Source organism: Vitis vinifera, chromosome 6, assembly GCF_030704535.1.
Source record: "Vitis vinifera cultivar Pinot Noir 40024 chromosome 6, ASM3070453v1".
Classification (NCBI taxonomy): Eukaryota; Viridiplantae; Streptophyta; class Magnoliopsida; order Vitales; family Vitaceae; genus Vitis; species Vitis vinifera.
Genome location: NC_081810.1, coordinates 8,725,508 through 8,749,508, shown reverse-complemented (window position 1 = coordinate 8,749,508; position 24,001 = coordinate 8,725,508). Strand labels below are relative to the sequence as shown.

Below are 24,001 nucleotides of genomic sequence, written 5' to 3'. Positions count from 1 at the left end.
TATTTTTCATAGTTTTTGTACAGCTTCCTTTTTTTCTTGTACTCCTTGTCTTCTTTTTTGTAAGTTTATTTAATGTTCTGCTTCCTCTTCATCTTGAAAAATACATTCAGTAATGGGATTGCTTTCCTTGAATAAATTATATGAGGATTCTTGGGGACCAAATGTACTTACTTTACATTTGGTGCCTATGCAAAATTGCCGGAAACACCATTTAGAAATCCTAGGTTCTGGGTCAATGCTTCTCTTCAGTAGATGAGTTTAAGTATCTAATCCATCAATTCTAAAATTGCAGGAGAAGTATGTAAAATGACTGACTGCTTGCTTCATCTGTTGTTATTGACTGCAATAGTGGTTTGTTTTACTTGTTCTAGCATTTACCAGTATAGTACATTAGTACTGTATTTCTTTCCAGCAATCCTGGTTGAGACCAGTTTTTGTGACTCTACCAAACTTGTTGTGACTGTTGATTTATCCACATAAATTTATTTGGTTACAGGCTCAAAAAAAAATATTGTGGTAGGTTTTGCCAAAGCTATGGACTTGGTTCACTTGATGTGTTGTATTATTCCATTCCTTGACCAAAAAGTAGCATCATTCAATTGAAAAATGCATAGATAGTAAGGAAAAAGGAAGATTAGATTTGATGTTTGTAAAGTTTAGAAGGTCTGACTTCTTTCTTCATTTTGCTTTCCTGCTTCTTCTCATACTTGATCTTTCCTGCTTCATTTTGTACCTTTACTATTATTATTGTTACAATGGATCAAAAGGAGATCAGGGTCATCAGGAGTGTGTTAGATGTGGCTTAGAATCCTTTTGTGGAATGTAAGGGGAGTAAATGACAGAGACAAGAGAAAATTGATAAAGAATATGATTAAAACACAGAAGGTGGACTTAGTGTGTCTCTAAGAAACAAAAACTCAGGAGATGACTAATGGAATTGTAAGAAGCCTCGGGGTAGGAAGATATTTGGAGTGGGGGGCCTTAAATTCAAGGGGGGCGGCGGGGGGTTGGGGTTGTAGTTTCCTGTCGCTTTAAGAATTGTGAAGATGGATTCTGCTAGATTTTTTCAGGAGTGTATGGGCCCACTGTGAAAGTGGAGAGAGAAGATTTTTTGAGTGAGCTGGGGGCCATTAGAGGTTTGTCGAATGAGCTGTGGTGTGTAGCAGGAGACTTCAACATGATGAGATTCCCTTCTGAGCGGAGTAGAGGAGGTTGTATGTCCCCGACGATGAGGAGATTCTCAGAGGTGGTTGAGGAATTAGAGCTAAGGGACTTGCCTCTTCAAGGGGGGTTGTTCACGTGGAGTGGAGGTCTTAATAATCGGTTAAAGTCAAGAATTGATCAGTTCCTCATTTATGAGGATTGGGAAGTTCATTTACAGGGGGCCATACAAGTTGTATTGGCTAGGCCAGTTTCTGATCACTCTCCGATTCTTTTTGATGGGGAAGGGATGAGGAGAGGGTCCACGCCCTTTAGATTTGAGAATATGTGGGGTTTAAAGAAGTGTTGAGAAAGTGGTGGGAGGGGATTCAAGTTAGTGGGTCAGCGAGCTACATTCTGACTGAAAAATTGAAGGCTTTAAAACCGATTTTGAGAAGTTGGAATAAAGACGTTTTTGGTCAGATTGAGTCTAAGAAGCAGGATGTATGAAATTTAATGGATTATTGGGATAAGGAAGAGGGGTTTCACTCTTTGTCGTTGGAAGAAGAGGAGGCTAGGAAGGAGGCAAGAGAGATGTATAAGAAATGGGTTCTTTTAGAAGAAGTGTCATGGAGGCAGAAGTCTAGGGAAATTTGGTTGAAGGAGGGGGATAGAAACACTATTTTTTCATCAGATGACTAATGCTCATAGAAGAAAGAATCAGCTGACCAGAGTAAAAGTGAATGGGAGGTGGTTGATTGAGGAAAGTGAAATCAAAGAGGAGGTGAGCAGAGCTTTCCAAGGTATGTTGGTTGATCCTGGTGATTGGAAGCCCGGTATAGATGGTTTAAATTTTGAGAGGCTGGAAGAGGTTGATGTGGAGGGGTTGGAGAAGCCTTTCTCGGAGGAGGAGGTTTTTGGAGCACTGTCAGGCTGTTGCGAAGAGAAAGCACCAGGCCCTAACAGTTTCTCAATGGCATTCTAGCAGTTTTCTTGGGATTTTGTGAAGGAGGAGGTTATGAATTTTTTCAGACAGTTCCATGAGGCTGGGAGATTGTTAGAAGTCTGAATGCAACCTTTTTAGTGTTGATTCCTAAGAAAGGGGGGGCTGAGGACTTGAAGGATTTTAGGCCAATTAGCTTGGTGGGAGGGCTGTACAAGTGGTTAGCTAAGGTGTTGACTAACAATATGAAAGGAATGTTAGCCAAGGTGATCTCAACGTCTCAAAATGCTTTTGTGGAGGGGTAGCAGATTATGGATGCAGTGTTAATCGCTAATGAGGCAATAGATTCCATTTTGAAAAGTAATAGAGGGGCAATTCTTTGCAAATTAGACATTGAGAAAGCCTATGATGATGTGGACTGGTCATTTCTTTTAGCGGTATTGGAAAAGATGGGGTTTGGGGAAGGGTGGTGTAGTTGGATAAAGTAGTGTTTATCCATTGTTAGATTTTCAGTCTTGGTGAATGGAAGCCCTGCTAGTTTTTTCCAGAGCTCAAAGGGTTTAAGGCAAGGAGACCCTCTCTCGCCTTATTTATTCGTAGTAGTCATGGAGGTTTTTAGTTGTTTGTTGAAAAGAGCAGTTGCTGGAGGTTATTTGACACCGTGTTCGGTTCGGGGAAGAAGGGGTGAAGGGGTCCAGATCTCCCATTTATTGTTTGCTGATGACACACTGATTTTCTGTGAGGCTAAAGAGGAGCAGTTGACATATTTGTACTGGCTATTAATGTGGTTTGAGGCAATGTCAGGGTTAAGAGTGAATTTGGAAAAAAGTGAATTGATTCCAATTGGTAGAGTTGAGAATGTGGAAGAGTTGGTTGATGAGTTCAGTTATAAAGTGGGAAATTTGCCCTCCACCTACCTAGGAATGCCTTTGGGTGCTCCTTTTAAATCTGTTGGTGCATGTGATGGAATAGAAGAAAGAATCTGAAAGAGATTGGCTATGTGGAAACGGCAGTATATCTCAAAAGGGGGGAGGATTACCTTAATTCGAAGTACCTTATCCAATTTATCGATCTATTTTATGTCTCTTTTCCAGCTGCCAAGGGTGGTTAGGATGAGACTAGAACAGATTCAAAGGGACTTTCTATGGGGTGGTGGGGCTCTTGAGCAAAAACCGCACTTAGTAAGGTGGCCGATTGTGTGTGTAGACAAAAGTAAAGGAGGGTTGGGGGTTAAGAGTCTTGGTTCTTTCAATAGGGCTCTCCTTGGCAAGTGGGTTCGGCGTTTTGCAAACGAAAAAAAGGTCCTTTGGAACCAAGTGATTAGAAGGAAATATGGGGAGGAAAGAGGGGGTTGGAGATCTTATGAGGCTAGGGAGGCCTATGGAGTTGGGTTATGGAAAGCTATAAGTAAGATGGGACAGCTAGTAACCCCTCTTTTTGGTTTTGTGGTGGGGGATGGGAAGAATGTGAGTTTTTGGAAAGATAAGTGGTGTGGAACCACCCCTTTTTGTTAGGCTTTCCCTTCATTATTTGCTCTAGCAACTTCAAAAGAGGCTTGGGTAAATGAAGTTTGGACAGCCGAGAGGGAAAGGGGGGGAAATTGGACTCCTCGTTTCAATAGGCCTTTTAATGATTGGGAGATGGAAGAAGTGGGAAGACTGCTTTGTTGCTTGGATGGGAAGATGGTTAGGGTGAGGTGGATGGATTCAAAGGGTGGGGCTTTTTGGGTAAAATCGTTGTATAGGGCTTTGCAGCCGGTGTCTATTTCTTCCCTTCGAAGATTATTTGGAATTCTTATGTGCAGCCCAAGATAAGCTTCTTCACGTGGGAGGCTTCTTGGGGAAGAGTTCTAACCTTGGACTGTTTACAAAAGACGGGTTGGGCTTTGGCAAATAGGTGATACAGCCTGCTGATCCTTTTCCGGTTGATATTCCTAGTTTAGAAATGGAAACGGAGGTGATACAGCCTGCTGATCCTTACCAGATGTCTGAGAGTGCCAATTCTCTCTCAGCTAATTTAAGATTGCCTTGCAAGGAGTCCAGTAAGGCTACAGTCCACTTGGGAGGTATTGCGGGCTCTCCTTCGGGCGAGTTCCAAATAGAAGGACTGTCTCCTAGGAAAATGGCAAAAGTTCGTGAGGTTTTAAAAACTCTGGATATCAAGGTATATTCAAGGAGGAAGAGCAGATGCTCCACAGGATTGTGAGACTATCTGGTTTTGGTTCGGAGATTAGGGTCACAAAGTTTCACATGAAGATAATCAGTTGGAATACCAGGGGTTTGGGTTCAAAGAAAAAGAGAAGGGTGGTCAAGGATTTTTTGAGATCAGAAAAGCCAGATGTAGTGATGTTTCAGGAAACAAAAAAGGAAGAGTGTGATAGAAGATTTGTGGGTAGTGTTTGGACAGCCAGAAATAAGGATTGGGCAGCCCTTCCGGCATGTGGGGCTTCGGGTGGAATTTTGATCATATGGGATACTAAAAAATTGAGCAGGGAGGAGGTAATGTTAGGTTCTTTTTCGGTCTCAATCAAGTTTACATTGAACGGTTGCGAATCTCTGTGGCTATCTGCAGTTTATGGCCCAAACAACTCAGCTCTCAGGAAGGATTTGTGGGTGGAGCTTTCAGACATTGCTGGGCTGGCTTCTCCGCGCTGGTGTGTGGGAGGTGACTTTAATGTCATAAGGAGAAGTTCAGAAAAATTGGGCGGTTCTAGATTAACCCCAAGCATGAAGGACTTTGATGATTTCATAAGTGATTGCGAACTGATAGATTTACCTTTAAGGAGTGCATCATTTACTTGGTCAAACATGCAAGTGAATCCAGTTTGCAAGAGATTAGATCGTTTCCTGTACTCAAATGAGTGGGAACAAACATTCCCTCAAAGTATTCAAGGAGTACTACCAAGATGGACATCGGATCATTGGCCGATTGTCTTGGAAACTAATCCGTTCAAGTGGGGTCCAACGCCGTTCAGGTTTGAAAATATGTGGTTGCAACATCCTAGTTTTAAGGAGAATTTTGGAAGATGGTGGAGGGAGTTTCAAGGAAATGGGTGGGAAGGGCACAAGTTCATGAGGAAATTACAGTTCGTTAAAGCCAAATTGAAAGTGTGGAATAAGGCTTCTTTTGGAGAGCTAAGTAAAAGGAAAGAAGATATATTATCTGCTTTAGTTAACTTTGATTCATTGGAGCAAGAAGGGGGCCTATCCCATGAACTTTTAGCCCAAAGAGCTATAAAAAAAGGGGAGTTAGAGGAGTTGATTTTGAGGGAAGAAATACACTGGAGACAAAAAGCTAGGGTGAAATGGGTAAAAGAAGGGGATTGTAATTCAAAATTTTTTCATAAGGTGGCCAATGGCAGGAGAAATAGGAAATTCATTAAGGAGTTGGAAAATGAAAATGGCCAAATGATGAATAATTCAGAGAGCATAAAAGAGGAGATTTTAAGGTATTTCGAAAAGCTCTACACGAGTCCTTCTGGAGAATCTTGGAGAGTGGAAGGCTTAGATTGGTCCCCTATATCTGGTGAGAGTGCGGTTAGGTTGGAATCCCCCTTTACTGAAGAAGAGATTTGTAAGGCTATATTTCAGATGGACAGGGATAAGGCTCCGGGGCCGGATGGCTTTACCATTGCAGTGTTTCAAGATTGTTGGGAAGTGATAAAGGAGGATTTAGTGAAAGTGTTTACAGAATTTCATAGGAGCGGAATTATTAATCAAAGCACCAATGCTTCCTTTATAGTTCTGTTACCTAAAAAAAGCATGTCTAGGAGAATCTCAGACTTCAGACCTATTAGCTTGATCACTAGTCTTTACAAGATAATAGCCAAAGTGTTAGCAGGGCGTATAAGAGAGGTACTTCATGAGACCATACACTCTACTCAAGGAGCCTTCGTACAAGGGAGACAAATTTTGGATGCAGTTCTCATAGCCAATGAGATAGTGGATGAGAAAAGAAGATCGGGGGAGGAAGGAGTTGTGTTCAAAATTGACTTTGAAAAGGCGTATGATCATGTGAGTTGGGATTTCTTGGATCATGTGATGGAGATGAAAGGGTTTGGTATTAGATGGAGGAAATGGATGAGAGGTTGCTTGTCCTCGGTTTCTTTTGCAGTCCTAGTAAACGGTAATGCGAAAGGGTGGGTTAAGGCATCTAGAGGTTTAAGACAAGGAGACCCTTTATCACCGTTCTTGTTCACCATAGTGGCAGATGTGTTGAGTAGGATGTTATTGAAAGCTGAGGAGAGAAATGTCTTGGAGGGTTTCAAGGTGGGTAGGAATAGAACAAGGGTTTCCCACTTACAATTTGCAGATGATACCATTTTCTTTTCCAGCTCTCGGGAGGAGGATATGATGACCCTTAAGAATGTCCTGCTAGTGTTTGGGCATATTTCCGGTTTGAAAGTTAATCTTGACAAAAGCAATATCTATGGTATTAATCTTGAGCAGAATCACCTTTCTAGGTTGGCCGAGATGCTTGACTGCAAGGCTTCTGGGTGGCCTATACTTTACCTCGGTCTTCCTCTGGGAGGGAATCCTAAGACGAGTGGCTTTTGGGACCCTGTGATTGAGAGGATATCAAGGAGATTAGATGGGTGGCAGAAGGCATATTTATCTTTTGGAGGCAGAATTACTCTCATTCAATCTTGTCTCACCCATATGCCTTGTTATTTTCTCTCCTTGTTTAAAATTCCCGCCTCTGTGGCAGCAAAAATCGAGAGAATGCAAAGAGATTTTTTATGGTCAGGCGTAAGGGAAGGCAAAAGAGACCATTTGGTTAATTGGGACGTGGTGTGTAAGCCGAAATCGAGAGGGGGATTGGGTTTTGGAAAGATATCTATAAGGAATGTCGCTCTTTTAGGGAAGTGGTTGTGGAGATATCCTAGAGAGGGTTCTGCTCTATGGCATCAGGTGATTTTAAGCATTTATGGATCACATTCCAATGGTTGGGATGTCAACAACATAGTTAGATGGTCTCATCGTTGTCCTTGGAAGGCTATTGCACTAGTCTACCAAGAGTTTTCCAAGTTTACTCGGTTTGTGGTAGGTAATGGGGATAGAATTCGGTTCTGGGATGACCTGTGGTGGGGGGAACAACCTTTGGGTGTCCAATATCCAAGATTACTTAGAGTAGTCACGGATAAAAATGCTCCTATTTCATCAATTCTTGGTTCTACCCGCCCTTTCTCTTGGAATTTCACTTTTCGCCGAAATCTTTCTGATTCTGAGATAGAAGATCTAGAGGGCCTTATGCAGTCTTTTGATCGTCTACACATTTCATCTTCGGTTCCAGATAAGAGATCTTGGTCCTTATCCCCTTCAGGTCTTTTCACAGTCAAATCTTTCTTTCTGGCCTTATCCCAATATTCTGTGTCGCCTCCAATTTTCCCTACCAAGTTTGTCTGGAATGCTCAAGTCCCTTTTAAAGTCAAGTCCTTTGTCTGGTTGGTGGCTCACAAGAAGGTTAATACTAATGACTTGCTACAATTGAGAAGACCTTACAAAGCACTTAGCCCTGACATATGTAAGTTGTGCATGAAGCATGGAGAAACAGTAGATCACCTATTCCTTCATTGCTCTTTGACGATAGGGTTGTGGCACAGATTATTTCAATCAGCAAAGATGGATTGGGTTTCCCCAAGGAGCATCTCTGACATGTTAGCTAGTAATTTTAATGGTTTTGGATTTTCCAAGAGAGGGATTGTTTTATGGCAAAACGCGTGCATCGCGTTAATGTGGGTGGTGTGGCGGGAAAGAAATGCAAGGATTTTCGAGGATAAAGCAAGGAATTCTGAGTATCTTTGGGATTCTATTTGTTTTCTTACCTCTTTTTGGGCTTTTTGTTCTAAGGTTTTTAAGGGGATTCCTCTTAATATGCTACAACTTGATTGGTTAGCGGCGTGTAACTAGAGTGTCTACTTTTCTCTTTTTGCACTTTCTTATATTTGATTTCTTGTAGTCTTGTTTTTCTTTGATGGGAGGATTCCTCATCCTTCTTTTGTACCTTCTTTTTATCAATATATTCCTTTGTCGTTTCCTATCAAAAAAAAAAAAAAAAAAAAGGTGCTTTTTGTGCCAAACGTGTGGGGAGTCGATTGACCACCTCCTCCTTCATTGTGAAAGAACAAGGGAAGTGTGGACGTTGTTCCTCTCTTGTTTTGGAGTTTCTTGGGTCTTTCCTTATTCGGTAAAGGAAACCCTTTTAGGATGGAGGGGCTCTTTTGTGGGTAAGAAGAGGAAGGTGGCGTGGCAGTTGGGACCGTTATGCTTGTTTTAGGTCATTTGGAAGGCTAGGAATACAATTGCTTTTGAGGACGGTGTGTTGTCCATTCAAAAGTTGAAAGTTTCTTTTGTGTATTTACTTTGGTCGGAAACCAAATTGTGGATAAAAAATGGTCCTTCGACCTTAATAGATTTTATAAATTGGGTGTGTTTGCGATAAGGGAGAAGGTTTTTTTGTGTTTTCCTTGTTGTTTGGGTCCTTTTGTATGGGGGTGAGTTTGTCTATTCTGTAATTCTGTGAGTCACTTCTTTAGCGCTTCTTTGCTATACAATTTTCTGCTTATTGATAAAAAAAAATTATTATTAATATAACATATTTTTCGTTTCTGATAAAAAAAGAAATGTTCTCATTGAAGTCTTTTTCTTCTCTCTTTTTTGATAACTGGGGAGACCCTCATCAATCCTCACTTGGTGCAAGGACTTCAGATAAGCCCCACATACATGCCATTACCTGCAAACTACACCAGCTGAAATAAAAGAGGAGAACTTTTAAGTCAAATATTCCACACCCATCTGATCATGTTGACTCTTGTCTCACTAAATCTCTTCCTGGTTAACATTTAGTTCTGTTGGCCTTGAAATATTGCTTTTTCCATTACCAGTGTAAACATGTCAGATATGAAATAGAGTGCTTGTGGATCTATATGGATTCTTTCTATGGAAGTAAATGAAAGTACATCTCTTTTGTGGCCTAGTGTTGGTTTTCCAAATGCCACCAATCTAGGGTGTAATGCAAGTAATTGGTGATTGTTTTATAGGCCACTGCCTATGTCTTGCTTTGGCTACTCTAATTATATTGTATATTTAATATGTGTGCTTTTTTAATCTATCTCATTCTGGATATCTTTCCCTTCTCAAGTTTATTTCATTGATGTTTCTCCCTATACGATGACAAACTGATTTGGCAGATCTTTGAGATCATTGGCTTTGTTTATCAATATTTTAAGTTATTGCGTCAAGTTTCTCCCCAAGAATGGATCTTTAAGGAACTTCAGAATATTGGAAATATGGAATTTAGATTTGCAGAGGAGCAGCCTCAGGATGATTATGCTGCTGAGCTTTCAGGTTATGTTTCGCTTCTTGCATCTGATTGTTTATTTCGTGTGAATAATTTGAGACCTTATGTTTAAGGTGTTAATAATTTCTTAGATGTCATTATTTCTTTTATGTTGGCATAGTTTCTGTTTGCATGAAAATTAGACCACCATTGATTCTTTGTTGGCTGACATTTATTTATTTATATATTTTTGTTTACCATTGGCTCTTCTCAGGACTCCTATGTCCTTCTATAGCTTCTATAACTTTTATTCATTTTCCAGTTGCCAAAGGAGGGCATACCTCAATGTGTTGTATTGAGCCTGATATGCTCTATTTGAAAGCTTCAGTCATATGACTGTTTTAGAAAATCTTGCAGTTTGCAGTTTACTTAGCTGTACAGAATATGCTTAAGGTAGTTATATAATTAAAGCGTTTATAGAAGTTTCAAAAATGAAATATATGTAGCTTGCCTAACCAATTTTGATACTTTTTTTTTTAATATATAAAAAACAAAAGATATATTTATTATGAAAAAGTACAAGAGAAGGATGAGAGGTCGTCCTCACAAAATATATAATACTGACCAAAGTATTATATACACAAAGGCATAGGCTGCTTAAGGATACACAAACTTCTCAAAACTGGACTCAACTCCTAAAAGTTATCCTCCCCCTTTGAATTACAAATTGAAAGCCAACTAAGTTGAATAACATTGAGGCCATGTTTGGTACATGGGAATAAGGAATGGGAATGAAAATTTTCTTTTCATTCCTATTTCTCCTTCAATAGGAATGGATTTGATGATTCTAATTTTTGTGTTTGGATGTATATAGAAATGCAAAGTTGGAATGATTATTTGTTTCCATTTCAATGTTAAATAATAATGGGAACAGAATGAAAAAAAGAAATAAATTGACCATAATATCCATACATATAGTTTAAAATAATTTTTATTTTAAAAAAGATCTCAGTTTAAAGTAATTTTTATTTTCATTCAAAAAAATATCTTTGAGAGTTCTTTTTGCTAAATAATAAAAAATTATTTGGGCTTGTGATTTGAAAACAAAATTGTTTTTAAAAATTAATACCATCGTTTTGTTGTTGTTCTCGAGAAATGTTTTTTAAAAACAAAGTAATAAGTTTAATCAATTTTAAAAATAATATTAGAAATTATTAATTTTAAATTATTATTATTTATTTTTAACAAAATAAATCAATTATGCTTTTATAAAATGTTAATATTCATATGTTTAATCGATTTTTCCCGAAATATCACATGGTCAACGCAGGTCAACGGCGGTCAAATGCACTACAGTGAAGTCAATGCGCTACAGTTCTACTACAGTGCCTGAAAAAATCCTTTTGTTGCTGAGGGGATTTGAACCTCAAACCAAAAGGTTTGAGGTTCAACCCACTTACCATCCGAGCAAACTTACCCTTGTTATATAATATGCACTAAATATATATATAGTTAAACTCATTGTATAAAGAAAATATTAAAAGAATATTTTAAAGAGCAAATTAATTATAATTATTTTATAATTAAATGCAAAATTTTCTTTTAATTGATTACCAAAAATATAAAAATTATATAATTTTCTTCATAATGTTTTTAATATCATTAATAATTAATTAAATATTAAAAAATTATACATATATCATAATTTATTTTATATTGTTTAATACAATTGAATTAAATGGATCATAATTTTAATATTAATATATATTTTAAAATTAGACATATTACAATCAAATATCAGAATATTAGATGTAATTTAATAATAAATGTACACTTATAAAATTCATATATTTATCAATGCATACGATATTATTATCAAATATGATAAATCATATTATACATATATCTAATTATTTAATAAAACAACTTGAAAATATCATTATACTTCTAATTACATTTTTATGAAGTTTTTTTTATATTTTTATAAATTTTGATCAATTTTAGGCTTATCGATATTTTTTTCAAAATATCCTCGATATATCTCTAAAATCGAAGTACCGATATATCCGTGATTACCAATATTTTCATCCTTGCTTTAGTTATCCAAACATGGGAATGGATGAGAAAAGGAATGAGATGCTCATTCCCATCCTCATTCCCACGTACCAAGCATAGCCTAAGTGGAACGCCTGTCTCTTCTGTTCTTAACTTTTCCTCAAAGATCCGAATATTTCTTTCTCACCAAACAATCCCATGCTTAGTGAGGCAAGTGAGTTGCCAAAGGGTCTTGCCTCAGATGAAACTCTCCCAACCTCTAAATGAGATAATCATCATACCATGTATACTCTTGGGCGGAATCATACAAATTTTGAAAAACATAACATATATGCATTGCCCTAATGTTCTTGAGGTTCCTATGTCAACTGAGTAGTTTTGCTCGATTACCACACAGTGCACAGAAGGCATAACATATATTTAGCTTGCCTAACTAATTTCGTATGAATTTTCAAAAACCTATAATGTTCTTGAGGCTCCTAGGTTGATTAAATAGCTCTGGTCGCCATGCACTTCCTTAGATCTATTAAATTGTATACTATACTACATGGGAGTATATTGTATTGGGTCTTTGACTGGTTTTTCCTATGATGTCAGGCAATCTTCTAAGTCATGATATATGTGAATACTTCACAGTTTAGCATAAAGGAAGACACTGTTTTCTTTCAGTAATTGTATTGAATAATTTGAAAATCATTCTTATCATTCTTCTAAGTCATTATGTGTGTGAATAATTCAAGAATGGTGAATTATGAAAAAATAAATTCAGGGAATATTATGCCAATATTTTAAATTATTTGGGCAAGTGATCAACAGGGAATTTTATACAGTGATGGTTTGAAGTGATTTCATTTCATTTATTTTCATTATTCTTCTTTTTTGAGGATGGAGTATTGTCTTTCTTACTACCACAACTGCTCACTATTACTATAGTTCTAATAATAAAACAAATAGCTATTTCAGCTTAGTCACTGATGATATTCTTTATTGCAGAGAATTTGTTTGTTTATCCTAAGGAACATGTTATTTATGGGGATTATGCATTCAAAGAATGGGACGAGGAAAAGATAAAAAATCTTCTGTGTTTTTTCACACCAGAAAACATGAGGATTGATGTTCTATCAAAGTCATTTCCTGAATCACAAGGTAACTTTCTATATCCCCTCACCAACCATTACTATGTCCTATCATGGTATTTTCACTATGTTTTTTTTTTTTTCCTTTTTACATAGGAAATGTAAGTGTTTCTTAGAAGTGACTTGGAGTCATAGGTTCTTTTTTTTTTTTTCTGTTACAAATAATAAAAATGTCTAGATGTTAGCTTAAAGTGGGATATTATGGACAACTTTTCATAAAGGTGGGGGCTGCATCAGGCTTGATACAAAACTATATTTTCATTCCAGGATTTTTTTTTTATGATACAAAACTACATTATATGTTCAAATTCAAGACACATGTTTTGCCAATCACAATGCTGATGCTTAAAATGTAATATGTTGCTCTCGATATTAAAAATTGAAAAAAAAAGTATGGAAACTATCATTAGACATGGAAATTTGTACTGATTTACTAAACAATTTAGAGTTATTACAGTATAGGGTGCAGAAAGCGCACGAGCGTGCATCTAATATAGTATGTAATGAAGTGGTTTGTTTGAGTACTTTCTCACTTTTAATTTATTAGCAACTTTTTTTTTGTTTTAACAATAACTCGTATAAGTTATGGGTACTAACCATAAATGATTGGCCTTTGTATCATTTTTGTTTATTTAAACCAGTATTAGAAGAGTTCATTTTACCAGTAGTTTGTTAACTAAAACTAGACTATATAGACAGTAACTTATTATAATAATCTATTTTAAGAAGCTTTTAAATTTTTATTTTTATTTTTATAAATAAGATTAGCTTTTAAAAATTTATATCTTGAAGATTCTATTTTTAAACTAGTTGATTGGTTTAGAACTATCTCTGCAGGCTTGCCAATTTATTAGGATTATTCAATTTTCCTTTTATGTTTAACCAGAAACAAAAACCTCCTGCCTACTTTAGATGGCAATCAGTCTAGTCTAGAAGATTCTCTCCCCACAGTGAGTTTATCTTCTCACTTTGAATGAAAGGACAGAGCTTATAGTTTCTCATCCCAAAAACAAGGTAGTAGAATGCCTAGAATCTTTCTCAGTTCAATATCATACACAGAGGACTTCTTGGAAGTAATCTTAGTGAAAAAAAGGTGCAGAAACTGTCTTACAGATTGAAAATTTTGGCTTGGTTCAGTTACGGCTCATTTTATTACCTGCTTTTGGAATGGAACTATATTTCAGCTTTTGATGGGTGTACCCTGATTGTGGGGTTTTTTGGTCCTAGACACATTTGAGTTTTATGGAACATGGTCATGGTTTCTCTGTTAGTCACCGTTCTTCTGCCACTCTTACATTTTTTCAGATTCATTAATTCCTCTAAATTTAAATATATATATACACACACACTAGTAGCTTCTACCAAAATGCCACACATGCACACGAGTATGTCGTATTGACCAATTGATGCTGCAAGGTATATTTCAATAAATTTATTGATCTGCTTAACCATGCTTCCATTTCTTTCTTCCTGTTCCAGATTTCCAATATGAGCCATGGTTTGGATCCAAATATACCGAGGAAGATATTTCTCCTTCTTTGATGGCACTGTGGAGGGATCCTCCTGAAATTGATGTTTCTTTACATCTGCCCTTGAAGAATGAGTTCATTCCATGTGATTTTTCCATCCATGCTAACAACATGCATAATGATCTTGCAAATGAATCTTTGCCAAGATGTATACTTGATACTCAGTTAATGAAGCTTTGGTACAAGCTTGATAATACTTTCAAACTTCCTCGTGCAAATACATATTTCCGTATAACTTTGAAGGAGGCATATGATAACGTGAAGAACTGTGTTTTGACTGAATTATTTATGCACCTTCTCAAAGACGAGCTGAATGAGATTATATATCAGGTCAATTGCTTGTCAATCTGTTGTTGAATATGTTAAATCGGTAATGTGCTTAAGAGTGGGTTTTTTTTTTTTTTTTTCCTGTAATTTCCATATTTTACAAGGTTGGGTGAAACTACTTCTAAAACAAATTCTCCATTGTTTCATATCTTTCAAATTTCACTATTTATCAATCTTAGAAAGCTAGCATTTACCACTGAGGAATCTACTCACATCTTTGTATCTCAGTTTTGAGCATTATTCAATCTAACCTACTCCTGGCACAAATGGTGCCACTTGCTAGAGTTTTTCTACTTCCCTGTGCCATGAATGGCCATACTTGATATGTTTGTCATAATTAGCAGGCATTCATATTGTATTTTAGTTCTGTAGTTGACAGGAGCCTTCACTCTTTATCTGCAGGCCAGTGTAGCCAAATTAGAAACTTCCATAGCTCTGTTTAGCGACAAGCTGGAGCTAAAGGTCTATGGTTTTAATGATAAGCTTCCAGTTCTCTTGTCTAGAATTTTGGCAATAGCCAAATCATTTTTGCCAACTGAAGATCGTTTTAAGGTATTTATGTGGTAACTTTTGTATCTTCTGCATCCTTTTTCTTTCCTTGCCACCTTTTGCTTTTTATGTTTTATTATTGTTGAAAGAGAGAGAGAGAAAATCTTAATTCTCATTCATATTGTTAACTTCTTACAATAGAGAAATATATATACAAGGCTAGGTTGAACTAACTACCATATATGTGACCTATATTAAGAAAGGAAAGAAAGATTGTACACTATAAATACATTATATTCAACAGTCCCCCTCAAGCTGGAGCATATATGTCGTATGCACCAAGCTTGTTACAAATGTATTTAATCCTAGGACCTCTGAGAGATTTAGTAAAGATGTCTGCTAGTTGATCATTTGAATTAGCAAAACTTGTGGCAACACACCCTGATGCGATCTTCTCTCTAATGAAGTGACAGTCAACTTCAATATGCTTGGTCCTTTCATGAAAGACTAGATTGGATGCAATATGTAATGCGGTCTGATTGTCACAGACTAACTTTATCTGTTCATCTTTTCCAAATCTCAATTCCTGAAGGAGTTGCCTCAACCATATGAGTTCACATGTTGCCAAAGCCATAGCTCGATACTCAGCTTCGGCGCTTGATCTGGCCACTACATCTTGTTTCTTACTCTTCCAGGATATTAAGTTACCTCCAATAAAAATACAATACCTTGAGGTGGAATGCCTATCTGAGGGTGAACCAGCCCAATCTGCGTCTGTGTAACCAACAATTTGGGTATGACCCCTGTCTTCATACAACATACCTTGACCTGGTATTCCTTTAATATATCGAAGAATGTGGATCACAGCATCCCAATGGTTGTTACATGGTGACTGTAGAAATTGACTAACCACACTCATAGGAAAAGAGATGTCTGGCCGAGTGATGGTGAAGTAGTTCAGTTTGCCTATAAGTCGTCGATATCTCCTAGAATCTCTTAGAGGCTCCCCCTGTCCTAGTACAAGTTTAACATTTGGATTCATAGGAGTGTCAACAGGTTTACATTTTAACATACCTATTTCTTCCAAGATGTCTAAGGTATACTTCATTTGTGACATAACCACACTTGAACTGGATTGAGCTATTTCAAGTCCCAGAAAGTACTTGAGTTTGCCCAAGTCTTTGGTTTGAAAGTGGTTGAAAATGTGTTGCTTTAGTCTTTGGATACCCTCCTGATCACTGCCTGTAATGACAATGTCATCCACATAAACTACCAAATAGATGCACTGGCTCAAAGAGTTATGATGATAGAAAACTGAATGATCTACTTCACTTCGAAGCATTCCAAACTCTTGAACAACTAAACTAAAACGCCCAAACCATACCCGAGGAGACTGTTTCAAGCCATATAGAGAGCGGCGTAATTTGCACACTAAACCGGACTCCCCCTAAGCAACAAAACCAGGTGGTTGCTCCATATACACTTCCTCGAGAAGTTCACCATGAAGGAAAGCATTCTTAATATCCAACTGATAAAAAGGCCAATGACACATAGGTACCATGGAGAGAAATAAGCGAACAGAAGCAATCTTAGCAACAGGAGAGAAGGTGTCACCATAGTCACAACCACAAATCTGAGTATAACCTTTAGCAACCAAGCGGGCCTTAAGGCGATCAACCTAACCATCAGGATTAACTTTAACAGTGTAGACCCAGCGACATCCAGCTATAGATTTATCAGGAGGTAAAGAAACAAGATCCCATGTGTCATTGGAGTGCAAAGCAGCCATTTCATCAACCATTGCCTGTCGCCACCCAAGATGAGAAAGTGTCTCACTAATGCTCTTAGGAAGAGAAACAGAGGATAAAGTAGAGACAAAGGCAGAATAGGATGAAGATAATCGATGGTAGCTCAAAAAATTATAAATAGGATGAGGATTACGAGTAGATCGATTACCTTTCCAAAGAGCAATAGGCAAATGGTCAGTAGATGACAGGGTTGGGGTAGGAGAAATCGGTGGGACAGAAGGTGAGTCATCAGGTACCTCAACTGAAGAGAGAGGAGGAGCAACAACACGATGTCGACGATGATAAACCTGAAGAGGACAAGAGAGCGCATTTGAAGGGGGGGATATATAGGGAAGTGGCAATACTTCAGAAATGGGAAGAGATTCAGAGGATGAGAAGAATGGAGAGTCCTCAAAGAAGGTGACATCAATGGAGAGAAAATAACGATGAGTGTCAGGGGAATAACAACGATAGCCCTTCTGAAGTCGAGAGTATCCCAAGAAGATGCATTTCGTAGCCTTGGCGGAGAGCTTGTCCTGTCCAGGTGTGAGAGTATGAACAAAACAAGTGCAACCAAAGACACGAGGAGGAAGGAAATAAAGAGGTTGGGTAGGAAAAAGGAGGGAATGAGGGATTTGGTCATGTAATATAGATGAGGGCATACGATCAATCAAGTAACAGGTTATAAGAACAGCATTCCCTCAAAAAACGAAAAGGAACATAACTATGGAGAAGAAAGGTACGAGCTGTCTCAACAAGATGTCGATTTTTACATTCAACAACCCCATTTTGTTGAGGAGTATGAGCACAAGATGATTGATGGAGGATCCCATGTTGGGACATAAAAGATGTAAAGGGTGTAGAAAAATATTCCCGAGCATTGTCACTGCGTAACACTCGAATGGAAACATTGAATTGTGTTTCGATTTCAACATAAAATTTCTAGAAAATAGAGAATAACTCAGCTCGATTTTTCATTAAAAATAACCAAGTACATCTTGAATAGTCATCAATGAAAGTGACAAAATACTGAAATCCTAAAATAGACACGGTCCAACACGGACCCCAAACATCAGTGTGGACAAGTTCAAAAGGAGACTTTGCCCGATTATTCAAACGCTTTGGGAACGAGACACGAGTATGTTTCCCAAGCTGACACGACTCACACGCAAGCGATGACAAAGTGGAAAAATGAGGGACCATCTTCTGGAACTTGGAGAGACTAGGATGACCCAGACGACTGTGAATGAGAAGAAGAGCATCGGTGGAAATGCAAGCTACAGGAGATGAAGGTGATGTGAGGTGATAGAGGCCTTGAGACTCACGCTCTATGCCAATCGTCTTCCTCGTACTCCGGTCCTACAAGATCACAGATTTATAAGAAAAAGTGATAGAACAGTTAAGAGTGAGTTATTTTGCTGATGGAAACAAGATTAAAAGGATACTCAGGGGCATGAAGGACAGAATGGAGAGGATGAGCCAAACCAATACCCTTAGTCATAGTTTGGGAACCATTAGCTAAAGTAACAGTAGGTAAGGCAGAGGTAGTAGTAATAGAGGAGAAAAGGTGTTTATTACCAGAGATATGATCAGATGCTCCAAAATCTAGAATCCACAGGCCAAGAGAAGGAAACTGAGTAAAGCAGATAGAGACATTACCGGTTTGGGCAACAGAAGCTGATGTGGCTGCCTGATATCGGAGATAGGCATCATAATCACTACCAGTAAGGGTGATACTCTGAGATGTGGAGCTCGCAGCGGAGTCAGGTCGAGATAGCAGAGGATCAGATGACTGAGCAATGTGGGCAGTGCGAGGAGGCCGTCCATGTAACTGATAGCAACGATCTCGAGTGTGACCAAGCTTATTATAATAGGTGCACTGAGGACGTTGTCCTTGACCCCGATTGCCACTACGTCCTCCTCGAGAGTTAGTTTGAGAGGCTAACACAGATGAATCTGAAGGACCATCAGTCGACAAGGTCTGAGTATAGGAGAGGCGTAAGAGACGAGCAAACACATCATCCAATGATAGTACTGATGGACTAGCAAGAATCTGATCTCGGACAGACTCAAGATCTGAACGGAGGCCAATGAGGGTTAACACCATAAAGAACTTGTCAGTCTGTATTTGTTGAGCTTCAACACCATTAGTGAAGGGCATCAAAGTTAAGAACTCCTTAAGAGACGCAATCCGGCCAATATAAGTAGACAGATCCATGTCCTGCTGTCTCACATGAACAATATCATAAACCACCTTATAAAATCATTGAATATCATTCGTGTATAATCCTTTAGCCTGAGTCCAAAATTTAAAGCAGGTTTTGTAGGCACAAAGATGATGTAAAATTTTGGGATCAACAGATTGCCATAATACGCTGGATAATTGTGCATCGATTTTCTTCCATTGCACTTTGTCAACGTCAGGTATAGCATCCTCAGGTGTAACAAGATGACTCTCATAACCTTATCCCATAAACCAAAGTTCCACGGACGCTGACCAGGAGAGATAATTCTCACTACCAATCAATTTTTCTGATGTGATAGTAGGAGATCCAGAAATGACGGATGTAAATATAGGATTTTTAGTCACCATATCCACTTCACCTGAGATTGAATCACGTTTGGATCGAAGAGAGCCCTAAAGGGAGGTCGGATCACAGCTGTGGAAGAAGAACCTGGTATGTCGGGACCCAAACAAAGGAGAAAAGTGACTGGAGATGAAGAAGAGGCCTTCCCAAGGCACACACAGGTCTCGGCCAAGGAAGGGAGCTGTCGTCGAAGGCCGGAGGAGGTTGAAAGAAGACCCGCGGAGGTTGAAATGCCAAAAAAAAATGGAGAAGTAAGGTTTGAAGAGGACTGACGGAGGCTTCGAAGTGCAAGACGGCGTCGGACGAGCCTGCTGGTAGAAGCTCGGCACCAGAAAATGGGCCACGCACCCTCACGTGCCGGTGCGTGGGATTCAGGCCGCCGGAGAAAAATGGCACATGGGAGGCGCGTGGATCGGTTTTTGGCTCCGGTGCTTTGAGAAAAGTTGCCGGAAAAGTCACCAGAAAATATCGCTGGAAAAATGTTGACAGTGATGAGGGTTTTCTGACCACAATATGGCTGATCGGAAAGCTTTAGGAGATGGAAAAAGTGATCGGAATGAAACACGGTCACTAGACGGATTCCCAGAATTAATTACATAGGTAAACCAGAAAAAGTAAAGTTTTCTCCTTTGGCTCTGATACCATGTTGAAAGAGAGAGAGAGAAAACCTTAATTCTCATTCATATTGTTAACTTCTTACAATAGAGAAATATATATACAAGGTTAGGTTGAACTAACTACCATATATGTGACCTATATTAAGAAAGGAAAGAAAGATTACACACTATAAATACATTATATTCAACAATTATCAATTCGTCACTTCGAATGCTTCCCCGCATTAGGAGAATCGTAAGTCTCTTTTTATCAGGCTGAGCTGAAGGACAATAATTTAAGACTGGAGGCAGCATGCTAATTAGGCCTGCATATTCAAGGAAATGACTCTTGCAAACCAAGGAAAGCTGCATTAAGCTAGTCTCCCGCATGCAATTTGAAAATTTAACTAAACTAAGATATCTTGTTTTGTTCTCATAAAAAAGTGATATGTTGTCTTGTTAATAGTTAGATTATCAAAGTTAGTCATGTGAAAGCTGTAGTGTAGCTTTGTATTTCCATTATTCTACTGTATATTCTAGATGAATCCAATTCTGCATTTAGTCTGGTTTTATCTTACATGTAAACTCCTGGTTTTTAGTTTGTCTTTGGAAAACTGACTAATTTTACAGGTTATTAAAGAGGATATGGAGCGAACTTTGAGAAACACCAATATGAAGCCTCTGAGTCATTCATCTTACTTGAGACTGCAAATTCTGTGTCAGAGTTTCTGGGATGTAGATGAGAAGCTCTGTTCTCTAAATGATTTGTCTCTTGCTGATTTGAAGGCTTTCATTCCGAAGGTTCTTTCCCAGGTATGCATCTACATGGGCATATTGAATTTTTGTATTAGGTCTAATGCATTAAATTCTTCATACCAAATAATACCATTTTCCTACCAACTTTATTCTTAAATCCTATGTTGTTTGCTGCCTCCTTTGTTCTTTTACTCACTTGATGTGTAGCTTGACATAGATGCAGACCTGTTGGCCCCATTGTGTAATATGCTTAACCTAGGATATGTTCCTCAACATGATGTTACAGTCTCAATACCAGTGAGGACATTGGCCAACTTCAAGTCTTCAACTCTGAAGTGGTAAAAACCTATTCAAATCAGAACCACCTTGGAATATGGAGAACCAATCATAAAAAGTAAAAGGGAAAAAGAAGAGGAAATATAAACAATTGAATTTAAAAATATGTTTGAAGGACTTATCATTTGTTATGTATGAATACTAACTTTTTTAGATTGACAGGTATGAGAAATATGTTGCATGTATGTCATGATAAAAATAGTTAAAAATAACTTAGGCTTTTGTCAAAGGCCATTTACCAGTGCTCGTCCCACCACAGCAGGTCATCAGAGGGTGAGTTGTGCACTTTCTTATGCCACATTTTGACACAGAATGGCCACCTCTCAGACTTGAAACTTGAGCATTTCTACTGTGCAGCTGAGAGATTTACCATTGCACCAAAGAATGCCCCCCTAAACAAGGCTTTTAAATAGTCTGAAAATAGGACAATGCCAGATCATAAAATGAATATGGCAGGCGTTTTCTTGGTTGAGGGAGCTATTGTCTCTTCTTTTTTTCCCTAATTGGGCTATAGTAAGTTTTGAAAAAAGCGTTCATGGATCTTCTAAGTAACATGGACTTTGATAAGGGATGTTTATTGACACAATATACACTTGTCAACACAGAAAATTGTAAAATAGTAGAGGGGATTTTTCTTATGGGGAAATAAAGAGGGAAATGTGTGATAAAATGTAGCAACATAAACATATTTAAAAAAAGATGACCAAGTTTTTTGCTTTTCAACTAGAAAGAACAAAATAAGTTTTATTTCACATTTTGATACACTAGGTTATGAATATAATGACCAAAGTGCCCCCATTTTTACACTTATAAATTTGAAAATAAATTATTGGCAAAAATCACACATGTATGTCCTATCTACGTTCTAAGATCTCAAAATAAAATTATTTTAGAGAATAAAAAATTTATAACTTCTTTTAAGGAGATTTTTAAATCTTCCTAAATTTTAAATAAATTCAAAGATCAAATATTAACTAATAATGACTGTAGAAAACCTAAAAAAACTACAAAATTACCTGAATATCCTTGATAGAATAATTTAGGATTTCTTTATTTCTTTTCATTCCTTTCTTGAGTAGACTAGGAGATTCATAATCATAAGTCCTCTTGCTTCCATAAACAGCATGAATTTACTAGTCCACCCGTATCTCATAAGCTGGTTGGTTGTGAGTATCTTATCCTAGACTGCCTCCCAAGCAAAAAAATGTACTAAGAGTTCTTCTCCATTGAATTACTAAATTATGTATGCAAATCTTGCCTACATAGAAGCATTTTGACGAAATCCTTCTAACTAAAGGGGGTAAACAGAAAACTCTAACAATAAGAATTTCTAATCTTTTTAAACTCTAAATAGAACTCAAATTTAGGAACAGATAGCTAAATAGCAAAGCTTATAAGAAGCCAGGACTTTTCATTAGGCCAGGTTGCTGTTCCTTACTCAAATTTTGAAAACAAAACAAGTAAAATACTTTCTACTAACCAAATATGGCTGCAGCAAACCTAAAGTTGACAGAATCCACCACAAATAGCTGCTAACTTTGATGCTACAGAACTAAAATATGATTAGATATCAATTTCAGGTCCAAAATTTGTGTATAGAAGGAAGTAGTTTAAACCATACCTCACTAAAGATACTCCTCTATTGTGTGAGCCATATGGTTGCACCCATTGGTCCACTTGCATAGATCACCTGAAAATCTTCCCATTCTTCCTTGCACAAGCATAAGCTTTTAATAGGTTGGGCCTCCTATTTTGTGCATGCAAAAAGAGCATAATCACAAAGTCTTGAAAGATGTGGAGCATATTGATCATCTTTGAATTCCTTACGTCTTTCTTTGAATGGTAAAGGAATCCTCCAGGTGAAGCCAATCTTTTTTTATAGTTCATTGATGGCTTGGAGATGAACTAGTTGTTATAGGGCTCCTACTTTTCTCTTTTGTTGTGGTGGTGCCTTTTTGTATACTTTTGGTGTACGGTTTGCATTCTATTTTTGTTACACTTAGTAATACTATCTCTTTTTTGCCTATAAAAAACCCACCTTTCATCTTCTTGTTGGGAAAGATAACAGAAAAAGATCATGCATGCCACACATGATTGTTTTTGTGTGATTGCAACATCATGCTTCCATCTTCTATCCATACAACATGTGACTTTAAATCTCTTTTATAGTGATTTTTCCTTTTTCAAACTCATGGTCATAGATCATTTTCCTACTATCTCTATGTTTTTCCTTGTAGTTTTATGGTGAAAGCCCTATTGTCTGAATTTTTTTATAAAATTTTATTTAAAATAAAACAACATATAAAAAACTTAAAACTTTTCTTACATCTATCTTTCTCTCCTTTCACAAAAAAAAGCTCAAGGTTTTTTGTTTTATTGGAGGGATTTTCTTTGTGTCTAAAAGAGTGTCTATAACAACAAAGAAAATTCATAAAAGAGAGAGAGAGAGAGAGAGAAGGCTTCGATGTTGAGGGAATTTTTTTATTTGCTAGTGTTAATGCATAATTTTGTGTTGAATGCAGACCTTCAAATATGAACCTTGTGTCCATCATGATATGTAGAACTAGTAGCAAGTGGATACACTTCTGGACGCCATTTCCATATAGGATTATTGATAGAGCATAATGTATTATTCTTTTTTCAGGTGGCCCATACAGTCATGAACTTCTTGATATATTCTTGATGCTAGGACATGGTGGCAACCAAGTGGTGTTACCTACCCCTTGGTGGATGCTCACAAAATGTGGATGATCATCTGTGATGGATGCTGAAAGAAGTTCTTCTGTCCATCTCAAGATGGTAGCATTCACTTTATAAGGTGGATAAATGAGGGGCCTACCTCTTTTAGGATGGATATCTTCATGCAACCATTCCCAACTTGCTAGGTGGGTGATCACCTTCAATCCCTTATATGCCCTTTTCATCCCATTGAGAAGGTGTTTCCACTGATTTCCATAACCCTTGGATGGGGATGGGAGTAGTTTAGTTTGTGGAGGGTGTCATCGGAGCATCTACTACTTGAGCCAAAGAATTCCCCTACG

General features: G+C 37.7%; 1 protein-coding gene and 1 long non-coding RNA gene across 2 annotated transcripts in view; both read left to right on the top strand.

Moving 5' to 3' along the window:
• LOC100251821 (nardilysin-like) overlaps positions 1-24,001 on the top strand; it is a 72,461-nt gene that overhangs the window by 40,901 nt on the left and 7,559 nt on the right. The window contains exons 10-14 of the mRNA XM_019220625.2: positions 9,273-9,429; positions 12,410-12,562; positions 14,032-14,411; positions 14,811-14,960; positions 20,499-20,681. Of these exons, the coding sequence (XP_019076170.2) occupies positions 9,273-9,429; positions 12,410-12,562; positions 14,032-14,411; positions 14,811-14,960; positions 20,499-20,681 (1,023 nt within the window). The remainder of the gene's footprint in view (positions 1-9,272; positions 9,430-12,409; positions 12,563-14,031; positions 14,412-14,810; positions 14,961-20,498; positions 20,682-24,001) is intronic.
• Positions 2-9,058, top strand: LOC132253943 (uncharacterized). Its single transcript, XR_009465855.1, has 2 exons — positions 2-3,979; positions 8,146-9,058. It is a non-coding gene; the product is annotated as an uncharacterized LOC132253943 (long non-coding RNA).